This window comes from Electrophorus electricus, chromosome 12, assembly GCF_041902795.1.
Source record: "Electrophorus electricus isolate QZ-2024a chromosome 12, ASM4190279v1, whole genome shotgun sequence".
Taxonomy (NCBI): domain Eukaryota; kingdom Metazoa; phylum Chordata; class Actinopteri; order Gymnotiformes; family Gymnotidae; genus Electrophorus; species Electrophorus electricus.
In genome coordinates this window covers 28,497,840-28,517,520 of record NC_137508.1, presented here as the reverse complement: position 1 = coordinate 28,517,520, position 19,681 = coordinate 28,497,840, and the positions used below count along the sequence as shown (strand labels likewise).

General features: G+C 44.4%; 1 protein-coding gene across 9 annotated transcripts in view; it reads left to right on the top strand.

Moving 5' to 3' along the window:
• Nucleotides 1-2,747: 2,747 nt before the first annotated feature.
• The window catches only part of dclk2a (doublecortin-like kinase 2a), a 40,578-nt gene continuing 23,644 nt past the window's right edge, over nucleotides 2,748-19,681 (top strand). For 4 of the 9 annotated variants that reach the window (XR_003411997.3, XM_027029262.3, XM_081724728.1 and 1 more), the window contains exons 1-2: nucleotides 2,753-3,566; nucleotides 8,457-8,797. Coding sequence is in view for 7 of the 9 variants with exons in the window: in XM_027029262.3 (XP_026885063.1) it covers nucleotides 3,167-3,566; nucleotides 8,457-8,797 (741 nt within the window). In the remaining 2 variants the exon portion in view is untranslated. Of the gene's footprint in view, nucleotides 3,567-3,653; nucleotides 3,787-8,456; nucleotides 8,798-19,681 lie in introns of those variants that run through there. The other 5 variants (XM_081724730.1, XR_003411998.3, XM_027029260.3 and 2 more) reach the window with 5 other exon arrangements.

Below are 19,681 nucleotides of genomic sequence, written 5' to 3'. Positions count from 1 at the left end.
CCGTCAACAGATATATCACCTACTAGGGAGGAATAGTTAGTGTCAGAGCCACTATCCAGGATATGAAACATCTTAGATCCAGGAGTACACCAGGATGATGGCCCTAAATGATGAAGTGTCTACTGAGAACCTCAGGCAGCAGAAACCCGAGCAGGATGGGAATGAGGAGGAATAGGAACCATGATGGAAGGAAAATCTCCTGCACGGCATGTACCACCAGCAGATAGTGGAAGTAGCTGATATGGAGAATTCCTAGCGATGGCTGGAAAAGGCTGGATTGACAGACAACACAGAGGCACTAATCACAGCAGCACAGGAAGAAGCTCTGAATACAAAACCAATAGAGGCTGGATCTACCACACCAGGCAGGACCCCAGACGCAGGCTGTGCAGAGACGCCCCTGAGACAATCCAGCACATAACAGCAGGATGCAAGATAGTAGCAGGCAGAGTGCACATGGAACGCCATAACCAAGTGTCTGGGATAGTGTACAGGAACATCTGTGCTGAGTACAAGATGGAAGTTCCAAGGTCAAAGTAGGATACACCTACAAAGTTTGTGGAAAATGACCGTGCTAAGATCCTGTGGGACTTCCAGATACAGACAGACAAAATTGTAATGGATAACCAACCAAACATAGTCACAGAGTAATGATGGACAAACAGAAGAATGGAAATCAATGACAGATGTGGCAATCCTGAGTGATAACAACACGAGGAACACGAAAAGTGTGGAACGTGAAGACAACAGTAGTTCCAGTAGTAATCGGAGCACTAGGGAATTGGAGCACAAACTGGAAGAATGGCTCCAACAGATCCCAGGAACAACATCATATATATATATATATATATATATATATATATATATATATATATATATATATATATATATATATATATATTTATATATTTATATATATACATATATACGTGTGTATGTGTGCGTGCGTGAGTGCGCGTGCGTGCGTGCGTGTGTGCGCGTGCGTGCGTGTGCATGTGTGTGTGTGTTTGTATGTTTGTATGTGTGTTTGTGTGTGTGTGTGCGTGCGTGTGTGCGTGTGTGTGTATATGTGTGTGTGTGTGTGTGTGAGCATGTGCATGTGCGTGTGCGTGCGCGAGTGTGTGTGTGTGCGTGTGTGTCAGTGTGTGTGCGTGTGCGTGTGTGTACGTGCGTGTGCGTGTGTGTACGTGCGTGCGTGCGTGTGTGTTTGTGTGTGTGTTTGTTTGCGTTTGTTTGTGTGTGTGTGTTCGTGCGTGTGTGTGTTTGTTTGTGTGTGTGCGTGCGTGTGCGTGTGTACGAGTGTGTGTGTGTGTGTGTGTGTGTGTGTGTGTGTGTGTGTGTGTGGACAGATAGATAGATGGCTAGGCTGAACATTTGAAGCGGTCTCTGTTAGTAAGTCTTTGTCTCTGCAGCAGAAGGGAGTTTGAGCATAAAGGCTGCTCTCTCTGCACGCCTTCCTTTTGGGAGGGTGGGATTCTGTGCTTGGCCAGCCTGGTTGGCTGTTGATATCGTCTACAGGATTTCCCTTTTGCTTGGACTGTTCCTTTTCTCTCCTACTGTGCAAAGACCCATTCTGATGAATAAAAACACTGCCAAACATCAGTATGTGAACCAACAGCTCAAGCAGTCTGTGTTTTTTCACTGAAAGAACAATGAGGCGTTATGTGCTGTAATGGCATTGACACACACAACACTTTCAGTGCCTTTTTTAACATTGCCTCAGTGCAGACCATCTTCACAACACTGGGAAATAACAGAAGAACAGTGGATGGACATGGCATTAAAATACGTACCGAGCGCCAGATTGTCTGTACAATAATCAATAACTCAGAATTGATAAAGTAACCCTGAGACTAATATTTGACTGGTCACTTGTATTTCAGACAGATATGTGGATAACATAACAGTCCTTTACGATCAATGCATAGCGTTTAATCTCCCCCGTGTTTCACTCTCTAGGAATGCAGAGATCTTCTGTACGGAGTGGAGTGGGTCTCAGCCTCTGCTTGTGCAGATATACAGCTTCAGGGTCACAAGATGACTCATCTCAGGATAACAGTCAGTTCAGTTCATTCTACCTCAGTCCTGTGTTTAAACATTCGGAAAAATAATCTCAAATCAACATGTAGCACCCTGTAATTTATGTGGGCTGCTTGAGTTTTGGGCTCACGCATTAAACCAGCACTCTTTAAATCATTAAAATGTCTTGGATAACTGCGTGTGTGGGCTCACAGTGAAAACTGCGAACAAGCGAAACCTGGACAAGCTAATAAGATAAAAATAACCCTCCCGAATGATTAGTTGTCATTTGCTAGGCTGTTTAACCCAGTTCAGATTGCACGCTTATTGAGTTTGTTTGTTTTCATGTTTTATCAGAGTCAGTGTAGGCGTCCAATTGTATTGCTTCATACTGCCTTATTCATTATGCTGTCATGGTTTTATGTTCTGTGTATAAGATCTGAATTTTAAGACAGCCCCTATATTCTATGGTGCATAGAGCCAACCCCCCCCATAATCCAGCCCTGGATATGATTAAAAATCTGCAGTGTTGATATAAACTAATAATTACATTATATATACAATGTATATTTTTCAAGTTGAATAAATACTGAATTTGATTATAAAATACATTCTTCATTAATTTTCCAAGCACATATGTGGGCGATCGTGCAGCATTGTGGGAGGAACAAGCTTTTCTTTAGGACCCAGAGGATCGGATGTCTCCGGTCCTCGTGCAGGGCTGGTTCAGGCGACAGCCTCCCTCCTGTGCCGCGCGACGCTGGACGGCTCTGCAAAGGAGCGCTGAGTTATCAGAGGAGCGCGCTCCTGCAGCGTGCGCGCGGATGTGCCTTTAGCTGCCGGCGTGGAGGTTTGGCGTTGCGCGTGGGTTAGATGCCTGCTTTTCCACGCGCTCCTGGTCTCTGCGAGCTTTCATCCTACGGATAATCATAGCGCGATTGTCTCGCTTTGCTCGGACCTCTCCGCCTCCACTGAGCTGTTCTAGGGATTATTTGGGAATGATTTGGGAATTACGAATAAAGTTCTTTTTTCCCGGAACCTTCTGATCGTTGGTATAAAACTTGGCATCCGGTCTGTTGTTTGACATAAAGCTTTTCCATAAACATTTGTTTTTTGAGCCGTAAAGCGGAACGTGCGGACTCTCACCATGTCCGCGAGTAGAAGCATCGAGTGGGAGCATTTCGAGGAGCGCGAGAGGACGCACCGCTCGTCGCGGGGCAGTGCGGGCTCTCAGTCGGGGTCTCGCGGCAACGGCGTCGTTCCCAGTCCGGCTCACAGCGCGCACTGTAGCTTCTACCGCACGCGCACGCTGCAGTCGCTGACCTCGGAGAGGAAGGCGAAGAAAGTTCGTTTCTACCGGAATGGGGACAAATATTTCAAGGGCTTGGTGTACGCGGTCTCGCGCGACCGCTTCAGGGCTTTGGACGCGCTGCTTAGGGAACTCACGCGCTCGCTGTCAGACAACGTCAGTCTCCCGCAGGGCGTGCGCTACATCTACACGGTGGACGGTGCGAGGAAGATTACCAGTCTGGATGACCTACTGGACGGTGAGGAGCTTTTACGGTGTCCTATGAGTAATATTATAACATCACACATTATGGTGCATCTTATGATTCGGTTTATTTCACAAAGTAAAATGATTCCTTGAATAATTCAATTGCATTCACTATTAGTACTTTTAGTTGGGATGGACGTGTAGTCCCTGGCCTGCAGGGACTTCAGTAATGCGTATCTGTCTGTGTCATTGATCCACACCAGAGAGCAGACGTAAGTATCGGAGTTTGTTGTCCAGCGGACCTTTTCTCAGGGATCACACACTCATCCATAGAACACTCCAATAGCACTTCCCACATTTTGCTGTTTTCCATAATTGATATATGCCATTTAAAAAAAATCGATATGTAACATTTTCTCATAATCGATGTGGCTGTGTTCAGTGATCAGTTTAAGAAGTGCAAAACAGTTGATGAAAAGCCATGACGAAGTGATTACCGATCCACAGGTAGAAGGATTAACGTTACTCTAAAAGACCTTGACCTGTGTGTACTGTGTGCATGTGCTGTTACATGTGCATTCTCTATTCCTGATTGGATTTTAGCCTATTGCAGATTTCACCCCTGTAGTTTTTCATTGCCTTTGCATAATCGTGTCATAATTCTTGTTTAGACTTTTATTTGTTAATCTATTAACCAGTTACTGACAGATCAATATATGGGGTCAGACACAACATGTATGATTGTGTTTGTTCCATGTTGAAACACGAAGTTTATATTTATAATCAACCTTTTTGAAACTAACCTTTAATATTAAATCAAAAACCTTACCCAAATGAGTCACTGAGCACGATGAGCCTAAGGCAGCTTACCTGTGTTTGTTAACATGGGTGTAAATATATTTAGCAGGTATGGAGTGATGTGTGAAGTACAAATAACGTGCCAATGCCTGCAAACACCTGAACATCTTCATGTTGCTAAATTAGTTGGGGGGGATTGTGACCTGTAGTGGGGGGGGGGGGGTCCACTTGACTGCTGTTACATGACTGAGAGCATCACTGAAAAGTGCTCCACATAGCAGGACTGTTCAGACTCGACCTGAACAGCAGGCTAGAGTCACCTTTGTGCAGGGGGTGGGGGTACAGTACACACACACACACACACACACACACACACACACACACACACACGCAGCCACAACCACACATGCAAGCACACACATACACACACACAGCCACAACCACACACACGTGTGCCGACACCCACATCTACACACACAGCCACAACCACACACGCACCCCCACACACAAACACATGGTTGTAAAATCTAGCTTTTAAATAACACATTTATAAATTACATACTATAATACATAGTGTTTATATGTTTTAGTCTATAATTTCACTTCTTTATTCCATTAATTATATCTCACTCAGATTTACATGATCATCATTAACTCTGTTTGCCAGAGGCCTTCATCCATGTTACATTTTTGACAGAAATTGCAAGTCTATAGCTGTGAGTTTACATGTATCATAGTCAGAGTCCCAGTTAAAGATGAATAAATCCCAGAGACTCAGCTGGACACCAGAGGACCCCTGACTGATAAAGGGTGGGCTGGGGTCACTAGGCTGGGTCACAGTTTTACACCGCAGTCCCTCGTAAAGACTGCCTTCCTGCCCCAGGGCGACCACTCCCAGTTCTGCCCTCAGCCATTGCAGACTGATTGTATGTGACTGTTCTCGTCAGTAATAGTGTCCCCATCTGGAAGTTGTCTGCTAAATTGGCCTTGTGTTAATTCATCTGTTTAATAAAGCCTGATGCCTTGGGATTTTGTTCCCTTTTCATGTGGAAATTAAGTTGAAATTGAGATTTAATGTGTGTTGACCCGGGGCGTCGTTAGGCCTGCTTTAGAGGGGCTATGCCCCTCCCGAGTAAGTGTGCATTATTAGTTTACATCCTCAATAGTTCTCATTTATTCTGTCTTATTAAACCGTACCATGCTGTCTCCAAATTTACAATATACTGAGATAAAGGGGCACTAGGACCTGGTAGAGCTACTACTGCCATACAACAGCAATGAAACCTGAACCGCAATTTGAGTCTGAAATATTTAATGTTTGGGTGATCTGTGGCACCATTACCGATCACTCTGCACGGCTTTGAAAAAATCTCAACCCATTCCCTCGCAGTGTGTGAGGGAATGTCTGTTGGAGAAAGTCATGAAGACTGTATGACTTCAGCATAAGAGTAAAGAAGATCCATAACCTGAGTGTCTGTTGTAGATGTCGGAGGAACCATGATGATTGATGCACAAATGCTGATATAACATTAATGCAAAACCGCTTTTAGTTTGCTTTTTAAGTAAACAGTGCAGCATTTAGGGCAGGTGTTAATGGATGTTTCTTTTTCATTTCTGCAACTTTCCTGGGGGTCTTTGACCCTCAATCATATATTTCTGATGACGCCCCTGGTGTTGACCTCAGAAGTCTTTAAAGAATATTTATAGTATAGTGGTATACTGTGAGCATGTCATGAACATGTCACATAAATGTGAGGAGTTTTGGTATAAAGCTGTGAAGCCATTTTTCATAAAAGGTTTTTAAAGTATTATGCACTTGTATTATTATGGCTAATTAAGCATCATACTAGACATGTTTGCATTAATGTGCTATTTGTATAACTTGGACGCACAGAACACTCAAGTGCACCATTTTCAGGAAGTCTGACATAGAATCTGGGGCAATGGCGTCGCAGTGGTGAAGTTACTGCATTAGTAATCGGTTGCCAGTTCAAATCCCACAACTGTCAAGTTTCCAATGTCGGGTCCCTGAGCAAGGCCCTTAACCCTCAATTATTCAAGTTGTGTTCAGTCTTAATTGTAAGTTGCTTTGGAAAAAACTGTAAGATAAATGTAAATCTGTTCATTTTCAGGAAGTCTGATTTAGCATCTGTTTAGGCTTTCTTTGTTGTGCGAGGTCTTGGAGTGAGACAGTGAGACAGCAGGACTGTGACTGAAGCTGGGCTAGACTGCAGTGGTGTCAGTGGGGTCTGAGACCACAGATCCATATAAGAGCTTTTACTAGTCTCTCTTACACTATAGTGGCAGACACCAGTATTTTCACATAAAGTATACAAGTTTGCAAGAAGAAAAGCCATGCATGTTTCCCTTAAATGTTTAATCCCAGTATTAGGACCCTGTCTGGACTGTGTGGCCGTATCTACAGTGGTAATAATGGGATACAAACCAGACAAACAGGTTGATGACAAAAGTCAAGTGTATTTACAAGTTTTGTTGTTCAGATACAAAAATGTACCAGAAACTCGGCAATAGCACAGGAGTGGCCCAGACCAACACAACACACAAAACCACACTAGAAACAAAAAGACAAAAGAATAAACTAACCAAAAGAAACATACAATGACTACACTGACTTTACTGATACAAACAGAGACAAACCCACACCCAAACAAAATGGCAGCCTCTCCCTAGCACCAGTGAGTAACTACTATATACAAGATAACAGACATTTACTAACCAGCAACCAAACAACAGGACAAAGTGAACGTGAAGTCAAGGGGAGAAGGAGAAAGTCATACACACAGTCACAATATGAAAAAATGCAGACACAAGTCAAAGCACAACAGCAATCTCCACTTCTTCTCTTCCTCTTCCTACTGATCAGGATAGGGACGCTGGCGAGTCAAAACCTGGAACATGGGAGACAGACAGGTGGACAAACAGCAGTTTGTCCGTATTTATGTGTCAGTAACGATCGGTCATCTTCTCTGTGCTTTCCAACACAAACCCAGACACAGCACTGCTAACTGCCAGCTCAGGCTATTGTTACCCCTCTCAGCGGTTTTACCTGCCCCAGGGAGTTTATGGCTATCTTAGCTTTCAAGGACACCAGGCACAAACTGCCCTGCCTGCTGTAATGCAGCATCCTCAGGCCCTGTGACTGATCACATGACTGCAGGCAGCTTGGCATTTCCGGAGACAAAGTTTACAGCTCAGTCTCTCTCTCTCCGAAGCATTGTTTTGAAAGGATGATCGTTTGTAGTCACGTGATCATGTCTAGGGTCCAGGTCATGGTGAGGGAGTAGGGTTAGGATATTCTCCCACTTGGAGTGAGGTTGTTTTTGGGTTAGCGGTTGTTCTTCTGGACTACACAGCTGGTCGCCATGACTCTGCTGTCCTTCATGTGATCTGTTTCAGACCTGCTGCGTCTGCACCCTCGTGCCAAACACTCAAACGCTGACATACCCAGAAGCTCAGGACTCTTCCTGTAAAAGTCCCAAAGACTTCTGCTTACACAGGGTGGTTACTACAGTACGTAGCCTAGGCCAAAGAGAGGTGTCAGAAAGTTGAGGAAAAGTGTTTAAAGGGGAAATTCTTATCCACTCATTCATCTGTTTTGTGGTTTCCACTTACCAGCAGAGCCTCTGAGTGTTGACTAACGTATGTTGTGGGAACTGTTATGTGGGAATGCTGACGAGAATACTTGGGACCTCGTCCAATAGCACAAGAGCTTGCGACAGGGGAGTGTGTTTCCTTACAGGTGACCTCAGCGTGCTGAGGGTCTCACCGACCCCGTGATCCCGCACGAGGGACTCCCTTCACAAACATACCATCAAAGTTATGTGTTAGGACGTTGTGGTAAGCAGGAAGTGTGCGTTACCGAGATAAATGTCTTAATAAAATTTACACTGATCAGTGTTCCGTAGTATTATACTGAGATCCTTGTTGCATTCTCAGGCCCATTTCACTGAAAATGGAAAGTTTATTTCTACTACAAAGGAGGACTTGGCTTAGACTTAAACAAAGAACAGAGACTCAAAGAATACAATGAAAATTTCTGCCAAAACAGGTGGTGTTGAGCCGTTGTGTTGAACCCTGACAGAACGCATCATCCACCCTCGTCTTTACCCTGTTCCTCTGCTAGGAGAGAGCTACGTGTGCGCCTCCAACGAACCCTTCCGTAAGGTGGACTACATGAAGAACGTGAACCCCAACTGGTCGGTGAATGTAAAGGCGGGCACGTCGCGCTCGCTGTCCTCGCTGCCCACGCTTAAGAGCGAGCTTCGGGAGAGAGAAAGCAAAGACTTCATCAAGCCCAAGCTGGTGACCGTCATCCGCAGCGGCGTGAAACCCCGCAAGGCTGTCCGCGTCCTGCTCAACAAGAAGACGGCGCACTCGTTCGAGCAGGTGCTGACGGACATCACTGATGCCATCAAGCTGGACACGGGTGCAGTCAAGAGGCTGTACACTCTGGAAGGCAAGCAGGTAGGAACGCGTCCTCGCTCACCCAACGTTTATAGCCGTTAAAACACTGGAAAGAAAAACATCAGCGCTTCATACGGTACGGAAGAAACGGAGCAGAGGGAGCATGTATCCTGGTTTGTGTAAACATAAAGACAGACGACTTCAGATGGGGTTAAAGAGACTCTCAGAGATTAATAAAACCTAATGAGCGGTATAACTGCTTTCATGTTGCTTTGAGGAAAACATTTTGAAATATCGATCTGGAAAACAAATGTATTAAATAGAGTAAACAGTCACTCATTTCCTCCCTCTGAATGTCTTTGTTTGATGTTGCCTAAACGTTTCATGAAAGGGGTGTGATGTGCTGTGATGTCCTCAGATGCTCCTTAGACCGCTCACTCACACACACGAGAGCTCCCATTACACTTCCACATGGGAGCCATACATTACCAGACATGTTATGGCCATATTTACATATAGATAGTTCAGCCTTACGCATCAGTAGCTGGTAACGACCACCTGCACCCCTGACGTCCTTCACCAGCTGAGATCTTAGGAATATTATCTCCAGACGTGGTGGAAGTCAAGAGTAAGAACAGAGGTCAGCGGGTTTATTGGCTGTCTGCTCCTGGGTTACGTTGTGGTCAGAGAAGGCTGAGTAATCTTGAAGGTTTTTGTTGCTATTTCAGGGCATGGCCGGTGTAGAGAGTGCTGGGCACGCGCTGGAATGGGCGCAGGCGAGCTCAGCGTCACTCACAGAAGTGACAGAACTGAAGGGAGCCAAGCCTGAAGGCCTTTCTGTCTTTCTGGCTCGCTCTGTCCACTTCAGCCCTTCTCCCTCTTAAATATAACTTGGTTGATCATTTCCTACAAGTGCGATGCTTAGTCAACTACGAACTAAAATGCAGATAAGATCAAACTTTGTGCACACGGTGGAGTATTGTAAGCAATGAACTTAACTGACTCAAACATTATGGAAGAAGCCATTATTTATAATAAATTAGCAGGTTCATGAATAGGTTGTCCCTGCTCTCCCATAAATATAATTGTGAAAGGTACAAAAGATCGCAGGAACCATATTCTTAACCACAGAACCTCTATGGTTCCTGTGTTCTATGGTTCCTGTGTTTTATGGTTAACTTTATGGTTCCTGTGTTCTATGGTTAACTCTATGGTTCCTGTGTTCTATGGTTCCTGTGTTTTATGGTTAACTTTATGGTTCCTGTGTTCTATGGTTCCTGTGTTCTATGGTTAACTCTATGGTTCCTGTGTTCTATGGTTAACTCTATGGTTCCTGTGTTCTATGGTTAACTTTATGGTTCCTGTGTTCTATGGTTAACTTTATGGTTCCTGTGTTTTATGGTTCCTGTGTTCTATGGTTAACTCTATGGTTCCTGTGTTCTATGGTTAACTCTATGGTTCCTGTGTTCTATGGTTACATCTCATTTTCAAAGTACCTAAAATCGTCAGCTGAGGTCTGCAGTCTGGAGTGATTTCCTGCTGAGTCAGCCAGCTGTCAGTCACATGTTGGGGTGGGCGCATTTAAGCACTATTCATTTAGTAATGAGATGTGCACAGTCCATATGCTCGATGAGACTTGTGTCGTACATGAAGATAAGAGAGACATTGAGAGAAACAGCAAGTTGTGTACGAAGTACACAGGATGGGCTGTGACTGGCGCTCCTTGATGATGTCAGCAGAGATTAGCGTCAGTGGTGTCTGTGCTGAGAGCTGCAGGATGTCAGTCTGTCTTTGTCTCTCCAGAACAGCAGAACCCTTGCACACACACACATGCTCGCACGATAACACCTACACATTAAAACTCCATTAGTGTCTCACGGCCGCAACCGTGAGATCTGTCCCCAACAGTGAGCGAGCTTGAGGCTTCGATTCAGCCCCAGACGATCTGCACATGACCACAAGGGAGCAGGGGTGAAGAAGCTCAGACAGGCCAGTGAGAAACAAGAGAGAATTTTGAGCGTTTTGAATACATTACAAAGGAAGTGAGGTATATCAGGAACACAAATAAAGAGATGGGAGTATATGAAGGCACGGACAAACATTTCTGTGTTTGGATAAGCATGGGCTGAAATCATGAAAGGCTACACTGGAAAAAAACCAAACCATTTTTTAGCCAGTGCCCTAATGTGAGATTCAAAGAGAAAGCTGGTCTGAAGATAACATGAGAACTTGTGAAGTACATTGTGACCTACCCATGCAGCTTTAACAGATACCGCTTCTAGATTAAATTTTAAAGCCGCAGAATTAAATTACAGTGAATATAAAGTAAATAAGTAGTATTTACTGGGGTTATGTTTCAGAAAGAGAGAATGTATCTTTTCTTTAATATCCTGAAATGCAGGATATTAGGGATGGGTGACGATGCTGGTGCTTTAGGAACTAAAAATATGAATATAATTATCATAATGAAAACGAAGACCAAGAGGAAATGTAATTAATAAAAATCAAGGGCCCAAGACTGCTCCCTGAGGGACGCCTTCAAGATAGTGTTAGTTTATGTTTCCTAAGGGCAACAAACTGAGATCTATTACATAATATAAGAGATAAAGTAAATAAGAGCAATGGCAGAAATATCAAGAGCAGACAGATGGGATACGCTGGAACTAAGAAAATTCACTGGGACCAACTGCCAGGTTGAACTACAGGTGGAATGATTGTGGTGATGTTGGTGACAACGAGTGGCACAATTTAATGCTGCAGGCAGTTTTTCTCTTCTGATTGTTATTAATACTGAGATATTGATGGTGGAAAAAAAGACATTTGAAGTGTACTTCTGAAAGTAGCTGAAACAAACAGAATATTAAAGAAACTGTTCTCTGGGTAGAGGGTAGAGTATAAAACCGAGTATGTTGTGGAACATTAGCAGGCGCTGGCGGCTTTGTGATTTTGAGCCCACACAACAATTATGAAAGGAACGCTGATGACTCTGCAAGTCTCAGACACAAATCCCAAAACAGGAAAGCCCTTGGAATTCGCACAAGTGACAAATTGGAATGCAGCACCGAAGCGTAAAACAGGCATGCTAAGGAATCTCACTGCTTGCAGTATGATCCATTGGGTTATTAGAGAAGTAGCCTTCCCCAGTAAGGGAAGATGTTGTTCTTGGAATCTCTGAACTTTCCAATGAGCTGAGTAATGTTTCATCTCAATTAGTCATCCTGTTCTAATTTCATAACTGTAATGTATTTCATAACCATAAGAACCTGCACTCTTGCTAAACACAACTAGGGTGCCAAATGAAAAAGCTTGTTACTCATTTTTTAGCTTTAACAATAATCGAACATTTTACTTGTTTTCCATACATTTACATCTCATTTACATCTCATTTTCCATACATTTACATACATTTACATACATTTGCATGGCTTCCATTCATTTAGAAATATAAAACAGTTAGTAGTCACTGTACCTTAACCTGCATATTGTGCAACTGTAGCCCTAGCCAATATTGAGTGACCAGCGTGTGAAAGTCTACCAGGGGCAAGTGGTAGCAAGACACGGCTGTAAAATGGTGAATTTGTTCAGTCAGTCTGCAGATGAAGAATGAGTTGCAGGGGTTAGAGCTGCTCCACAGGTCTCTGACCACCACCAGGAGCTGTAGTAGCTTACACAGTTTTGGTACATTTTCATTCTGAATGCACGCTAAAAAGTTCAGACGTAACATTAATAGCTTGCCACCAAGATGTAATATACTGCCAAGCTCTTTAAGGACGCATATGAACCACTGCTATGGAAGGGCTTTCTAATAACGTCTGTTAGCGAACTCACTTCTTGTACAGAAATGGGCCACTGGAGCCAGTGATATATAAGAGAACTCAAATTAGCTAGAAAGTTACTTAGCTAGAAGGCTAAGGTAAAGGGCGTTAACGTCAGCCTTCAAGGCTTTGTGTGATAGCTTGGTAGCTATATTTTAACCTTGCACCATGTGTACAGAATGGAAACCTACCAAAACTGAGGATGTAGGATGTAGCTTCCATCCGTGGTGTGGAAACCTGAAGTGTGGTGTTAATATCATGGAATTTCTGGGAATTAATCACATTTGAGTGAAATAGACTTCTTATTTAAAAAACCCTTTTGTGCAAACTTCTGTGCACAAGAAGGACTGAGTCTCGCTCACAGAGTAGCAGAGAGGAGAGGAGACCAGAGCAGACTCACTCACTCACTTTAGATCTCTCTCTCACCCTCTGCGATTACTCTACTCCTATCAGCATGCGTCGGGACTAGTTTCAACGCACCATGTTTGTTAAGTACTGCTCCTACACAGATCTGCTTTTTTTAGTTCTTGTAACTTTCCTCTTGGGGCTGGGAGTTATCAATACTCTTTAGAGTCATTCTATAGAAAAATAAAGTCTTAACTACTAAAATATAAATGCATAATACTGAATAAAACAATTCCCATCACACTTCCTCCCATTTGTCATTGAATATTAGTGTTTTTCTGTATAAATGTTTGGAAATTCAGCTAAATGTCCAAATTGTCCACTGATAATGAGTAAGACACTTTTTCTACTTTGGCAGCCTTTCCATGTATGTTTTCTGTTGTATATCAGTGTAAAATTCCCATTAAGTCTAAAGAGAGAGCATTTAATCTGGTTGTTTGCCAGTACATTAGCATCCTTGTCTGCCTAATACCCAACAGACTCCAGATATCTAATTAAAGCTTAAATAATGTGGATAATAAACAGACTTTATGATTCTAGGAGCAGCTTGGCTGTGCTTTATTACCTACCACTTTATTCTGCATTGAACTTTGATATAGACATTTCCACCAATACCATTTACCTTGCTCATGATTAGACACTCAGTACCATAGACTGTACAGCATCATTTATGATTCAGAAAATGGACTATTTTTAAGTATAAATTTTCTTTATTTATGAGTGGAAACATTTCAAGGGTCCTTCTTAAAGGCCCTCGATAGCTATAGTATAATTATCATTATTGTGTACTGTTATCTCCAACAATGCTGTCATTGGTCCATTTTGTAAGTGTGTCATTAAATAATTTGTCTGTCTTGAACTTGCCAGTAGCCTGATAGGTTTGTGAATACACCTGTGGTTTTGACACTGCATAGCCACTACTTAGAGTTCCAGTCAGATGGTGCTGGGTGGTGATTGGTAATTAGTTGGTGTTGGGTGATTAGTTGATCCTGGGTAGTGATTGGTTAAATTGATTCTGTATAATGATTGGTTAAGTTGGTGCTGTGTGATGATTGGTTTGTGCTGGGTGGTGATTGGTTAAGTTGGTGCTGGGTGGTGATTGGTTACGTTGTTGCTGGGTGATGATTGGTTTGACTACTATACAGCTAAATGCGAAGTCTCTGACTCCTGTACCTAATGAAGCTGGTTGGATATTACCAGGCTATGTTATCTTGGCCTCTGTGTTTATAGCTTTGTTGACTTTGGCTTGAGATGAAAGTTAGACTGAAAACAAGAGGTCCTCGGCCTAAAGGAAGTGATAAGTTGCTGTAATCAGTTGTAAATATTTTAGAATGATTATATTGAAGTTATCAGACTGATGAATATATTGAAGTGTTTGCCACTGTTAAAACTAAGTTATTAGACTGATCTGATACCTCAGTTTAGTGAGCAGGTGCCTCAATTAAGATCCTTGTGAAATCCTGAGAAATACTTACTGTCTTTACCAAGCTGGTGCTTGTAATGTGTGTGTGTGTGTGTGTGTGTGTGCGTGTGTGTGTGTGTGTGTGTGTGTGTGTGTGTGTGTGTGTGTGAATGGAAGGACTTTCCTGTCGTACATTGTCACTGCAGGCATGTCCTTGTAAGCAGGTGTCTTCTGGGAACGTACATGGCACAGTGTCTGCAGTGTCCCATATCTCATTGCGCTGTTTGTGGAGAAACCTCTTCTGTGGCCTTCCCGCTGTGCTAAAAAAAAAAGAGCACAACCAGGGCAGTATTGACATATGCTAATTATTCATCCCTCCTGATCATCTGTGTTTACATTTACAGCGTTTAGCAGATGCTGTCGTCCAGTGCGATCTACAAAAGCGCTTTGTTTACAATGGTGCTGTAGCTCTGCAAGTCAAATTAGACACACGATTAGCAACTCTGCCATTGGCTATAACTGTTGTGGAACATGCTATCATGCAAACACAAAGACAAACGCATCATCGCTACCTGCCATCTGCTTCGGAGGGTTCTAAGCCCAGATCTTAGCGAGAGGAGGGGAGCAGGTCTCAGCTAGACGCCCTGCCGAGACTGCGTCCTGCTCTGTGGTTATGAGACCTAAATGCATGGGTTGGGGGTGGGGGTGATTTAATCTGCAGCTGGCAGGTGGAGGAGGCCTTAGCCAGGGCTGACACGCTAGCTCCACACAGCACTCTCTCAGTCCCACACGCCACTCCAGGCTGCAGTCATACATGAATGCTAATGGATAAGTGGCTCTTACTGTTTTCTGATGGAGATTGGGCACCATGGCTCCCTTCTCTCTCTCTCTCACACACACACACGCACACACACACACACACACACACACACACACACACACACACTTTTACTGGCTGAAGTCGTGGTTGCTTAGCCAAGCACCAAATACAAAGAATCTGAATCTAAAATGGACATTATACTCAGATCCATTGCATGTATGTTGTTGCCTGCTATTATCAGCTTCCTGTGGCCAGTGTAATAAAAAATGGTTCAACTCTCTGGATTTCATACAGTAAATATTTATACTATTTTCATCCTGGAATTTTAAAAGATGATATTTAATCCCGTGGTGTTAAGGGATGCGTGTGACCCGTTTTGTTGAAGTGGAATTATATTAGCATGCATTAGCTCAGCTCTCAACTGGCCTTCTGGTGATGAGCTCTTAATGGCTGCCAGTGACATGGTAATAGACTCTCTCATCGTTTTACAGGGCTGGACCAGGGCTGTTTGCCTCTCTAGGGAAGCTGCAGCCCAGTGACTGGACCGGAAACTCGGGTGGTATTTATAGAGATCCAAGTACTGGGGGCTGAGGTCGTACAGGGGTCAGACACCTGAGACATCTCTGCAAGTAGAAGTGTGGATGAGGTCACAGCCACAAAACCGTCGCCTCTTGACCACTGTATAGACCGGTAATCACATGAACCTTGGTTTTATGTTTTCATGTCTGTGTTTAGTTGTAGCTGATCTAAGTCTGAATGAGTATGTATACAGTCCTATAGAAGAAGAGAAACCAGGCCAGAGGGAGGGGCTATGGGGGAGTGGGACGCACGACCTATAAGGGGGGTTTATGGGGCCAGTGATTGACAGCCAGTCCCTGGAGTGGATTAGCACAATAAAAGGCTCTGCGGCCATCGGCGCGTTTGGGTGCTGTTGGCATGGTGACAAAGCCCACACATTGGCCTGATCTCAGTTCAGATGTTAATCCACACTCATAGCCCCTCCACACATGAGAGAGACCCTAGATCAGATATCCGTTCCTCAGCAGCAGAGCCTGCCTTATCCACACACAGTATGTGCACACGTGTGTGTGTGTGTGTGTGTGTGTGTGTGTGTGTGTGTGTGTGTGTGTTTGTGTGGTAGGTAACACACTACTTTATTGGTGTAATTTGTATTTGTGTAATCCATTTCCAGTACATATGATGCTACCAAAACAAGACATCGTGGCTTCAGTTGTCAGATTTAAGAGACAACCAGGGTCTGCCTGTCTTACCAAACCTTGCCATTTGCAAAATAGGATTTTGAACTAAATAGGGGCTGATTGCCACTGTCTCTTACAGGCATCAGTGGTCCCACTTCTGTCAGGCTTCTGTTTTCCAGGGCATGTAAGAATTGTGATATTCCAGGGAGGTCTAATACAAAAATGAATACGCACCACCTAGCCATCCTCCATGCTCATTCTGCTCGCCTGCTGTCTGCTAGTGCTTGTGTATGTTCTGGAAGCCCCCTCTCCCACTCATGCTGGTGTAGAGAAACAAAAGACTCAAGCCCCAAGCCCGTCTCTGCCCAGCCTGTCTGACATTCTGACTGCCCCGTTGGGCATCGCTGGCGGGCACAGGACTGGCACAAAGCCAGAGATGTGCCAGCAGGGTTGATGGGCTTCCCAGTGGATGATGTGAGCGCCTTGTTTGGTTTTCATCTGAACAGTCTGAAACAGTTCCCTGCATCTTTGGGAACAGACCGTTATGGCGTATGATCTCAGTGTCAGTTATGTTTTCTTTTCTCAAACGCCAATAGCAAGCTAATGGTTTACTTTTTTAATTGCTGTGCCTACTTAGATGTTTTACAGGTCTATATTTTCAAACAAATATCTAAAAAAAAATCAGGCCACCACTAGGCACATATTTCTACATTCATATTTGTGGTTGCAAACACGGTCGGTTAGGTAATCATCATTATAGTCTCATCTTGTGTGTTTATCCGGGGCAGAGGCAGGGAAGCACGTCTCCTTGTGTGTGCTACAGTGTTCTTCTCACTGGAGAGGCAGATGATGGCAGTGCAATCTGACAGCATGACTCAGGCCTGTCTGTCACTCTGTCTGTCTGTCTCCCCCATGCTCGGTCTCTCCCTCCTGGGCTTTTCCATGGCCCCTCGTGTGTTGTCCTTCTCAGAGTGCACCGTGACAACGGGGAAAAGCAGTAGCTCGTTTCCAAGCTAAGCTGAGCCACTAAGATCTTTTCATATGCAAATAAGGTCCTACTGTACTCGTGACAGAAGCAGAGAGTGGTGTCGGTGCACTCATGTGGACAGGACGGATGGACGGTGGAGGTGGTCGTGTTCTCCCACGCTGAAACTCTCTGCTGTAGAGGTGTGAAACTCCAAGCATTTGCAACAAGGAATGAGTCAAGAACCACTTTTAGAACAACATTAAATCCTCAGCTTTGGGAAAGACACTCATTTAGCTTCACAGTATTAATGTAAGTTCTTCTAATCACTTTTTTTTTGTAAATTTAACTGATTTTTAAACTGCCCAAGCAAGTGGGAGCCAGTTGCCATCTGCTACAAACACTCGTCTAATTAGTGCTAACGAGCTGGTAATACTGGTGCAGAGGATCTCCCATCCATCAGGAGTCAAAGAGGACTGGAGTCAGAGTGTTGGAGTCAGAGCGCTGGCAGCACAGACTCATCAGCTGGCACAGGAAGTGATGCAGGAACCCTCCCCGCTCTCACTCCTGATGGATGGGAGCTCCTGTGCACCAGTATTACCAGCTCGTTAGTACTAATTAGACGAGTGTTTGAAGCAGGTAACGATTAGCTCCCACTTGCTTGGGCAGTTTTTTCTTCAACTGTCACTGGATTTGCAATAAACAAACATCTGTCCCAGCTGCTTTGAAAGTAATTACAATTCCTCCACTTTCAGAAATCCAGGAGTGTTCAGCATTGAACTGTTGTTTAATCCAGAGCACTGAAACATTTGCGCACCTGTCTGTGTGCCGTAGGTGAATCTCCGCTCAGCAGTATCTCCAGAACTAAACCACATCTGCTACCACTCATCACATCATTCAGCAGCAGCGTAACTAATCACCAGACTGCCTACCAGCCTTGCGTCTTCCTCACAAAAGAGCAGTGGGGGGAGTGGGTTTGCTTGCTTGAGGGAGTCACAGCACCACACCACCTCCGGTCCTCCATCACAGCACCACACCACCTCCGGTCCTCCATCACAGCACCACACCACCTCTGGTCCGGTTCGTCTTTTTTCTGTCTCTTCCCCAGCAGGCACCGACGAACCCTCGTTTATCTTCAGCGGAGGGGGCTATCTCAGCCTGTTATTAGAGCTGTCATGGCAGCCCTGTACTTTACGCTTCTGAGGATGGTGGTGCTCTCGGAGTCTGTCATTGCGCGCCCTAATTAAGACCTTACAAGACTTATAAAAAGATCCCTGATTTTAAAAAAGCATCATTAGGGGATGTAAAAGTTTGAATGTGGTGTCACGCCACAGCGTAAGAGTGGTGTGTGTGTGTGTGTGTGTGTGTGTGTGTGTGTGTGAGGGTGTAAGTGTCTGTGTGTCTATGTGAGGGTGTAAGTGTGTGTGTGTGTGTGTGTGTGTGAGGGTGTAAGTGTGTGTGTGTGTGTGTGAGGGTGTAAGTGTGTGTGTGTCTGTGTGAGGGTGTAAGTGTGTGTGTGTGTGTGTGTGTGTGTGTGTGTGTGTGTGTGTGTGTGTGTGTGTATGTGAGGGTGTAAGTGTGTGTGTGAGTGTGTGTGTGCGGGTGCGTGCGTGCGGGTGCGTGCGTGTGCGTGAGAGTGTGTGTGTGTGCGTCTGCATGCGTGTGTGTAAGTGCACGTGTGTAAGTGCGTGTGTGTAAGTGTGCGTGCGTGCATGTGCGCGTGCGTGTGCGGCCTTCTGTTCTGCACTAGAGGAAGTGAATAAAGGTCACACCCTCTCCTCCTTCATTCTTCTTTGATCATTGAAAGCCTTTATCTGCCCTTTTGCATTTTCTTATTTTTTTTAGAAAATCCACTGTTTCTAAATCGTCCTGTTTCTCCTTTGTGTGTTGACACTTTATCACAGCAGTCCTGCCCTTCTGACAGGCTTCTGCAAATGAGACCAGGCCAACACCCTACCCACAATGCCCTTTCCCAACGCCCTCCCTGATCCTCTCACCACCCCCCATCCTAATGAACAGTTATTACCCATGTGATGGGGGGAATTAAATCAAGGTGAGCGAATATTAGTCTGTTCCTGCTGCCTCGGACTGTTCCCTACATCTTTGATACCACAGAAAAGCCTCAAGCTAGATTTCATCCCAGAACCGGTCAATTATCTCAGAATAGTAACTTCACTTAAGACCCCTGGGACAATCAGATAAGTAGACAGAATCTCTATGAAGTTTAACACAGACAGCTAACACATAACTGCAAAGGTGACCTCTGTGTGTGTGTGTGTGTGTGTGTGTGTGTGTGTGTGTGTGTGTGTGTGTGTGTGTGTGTGTGTAAATGTGCACAT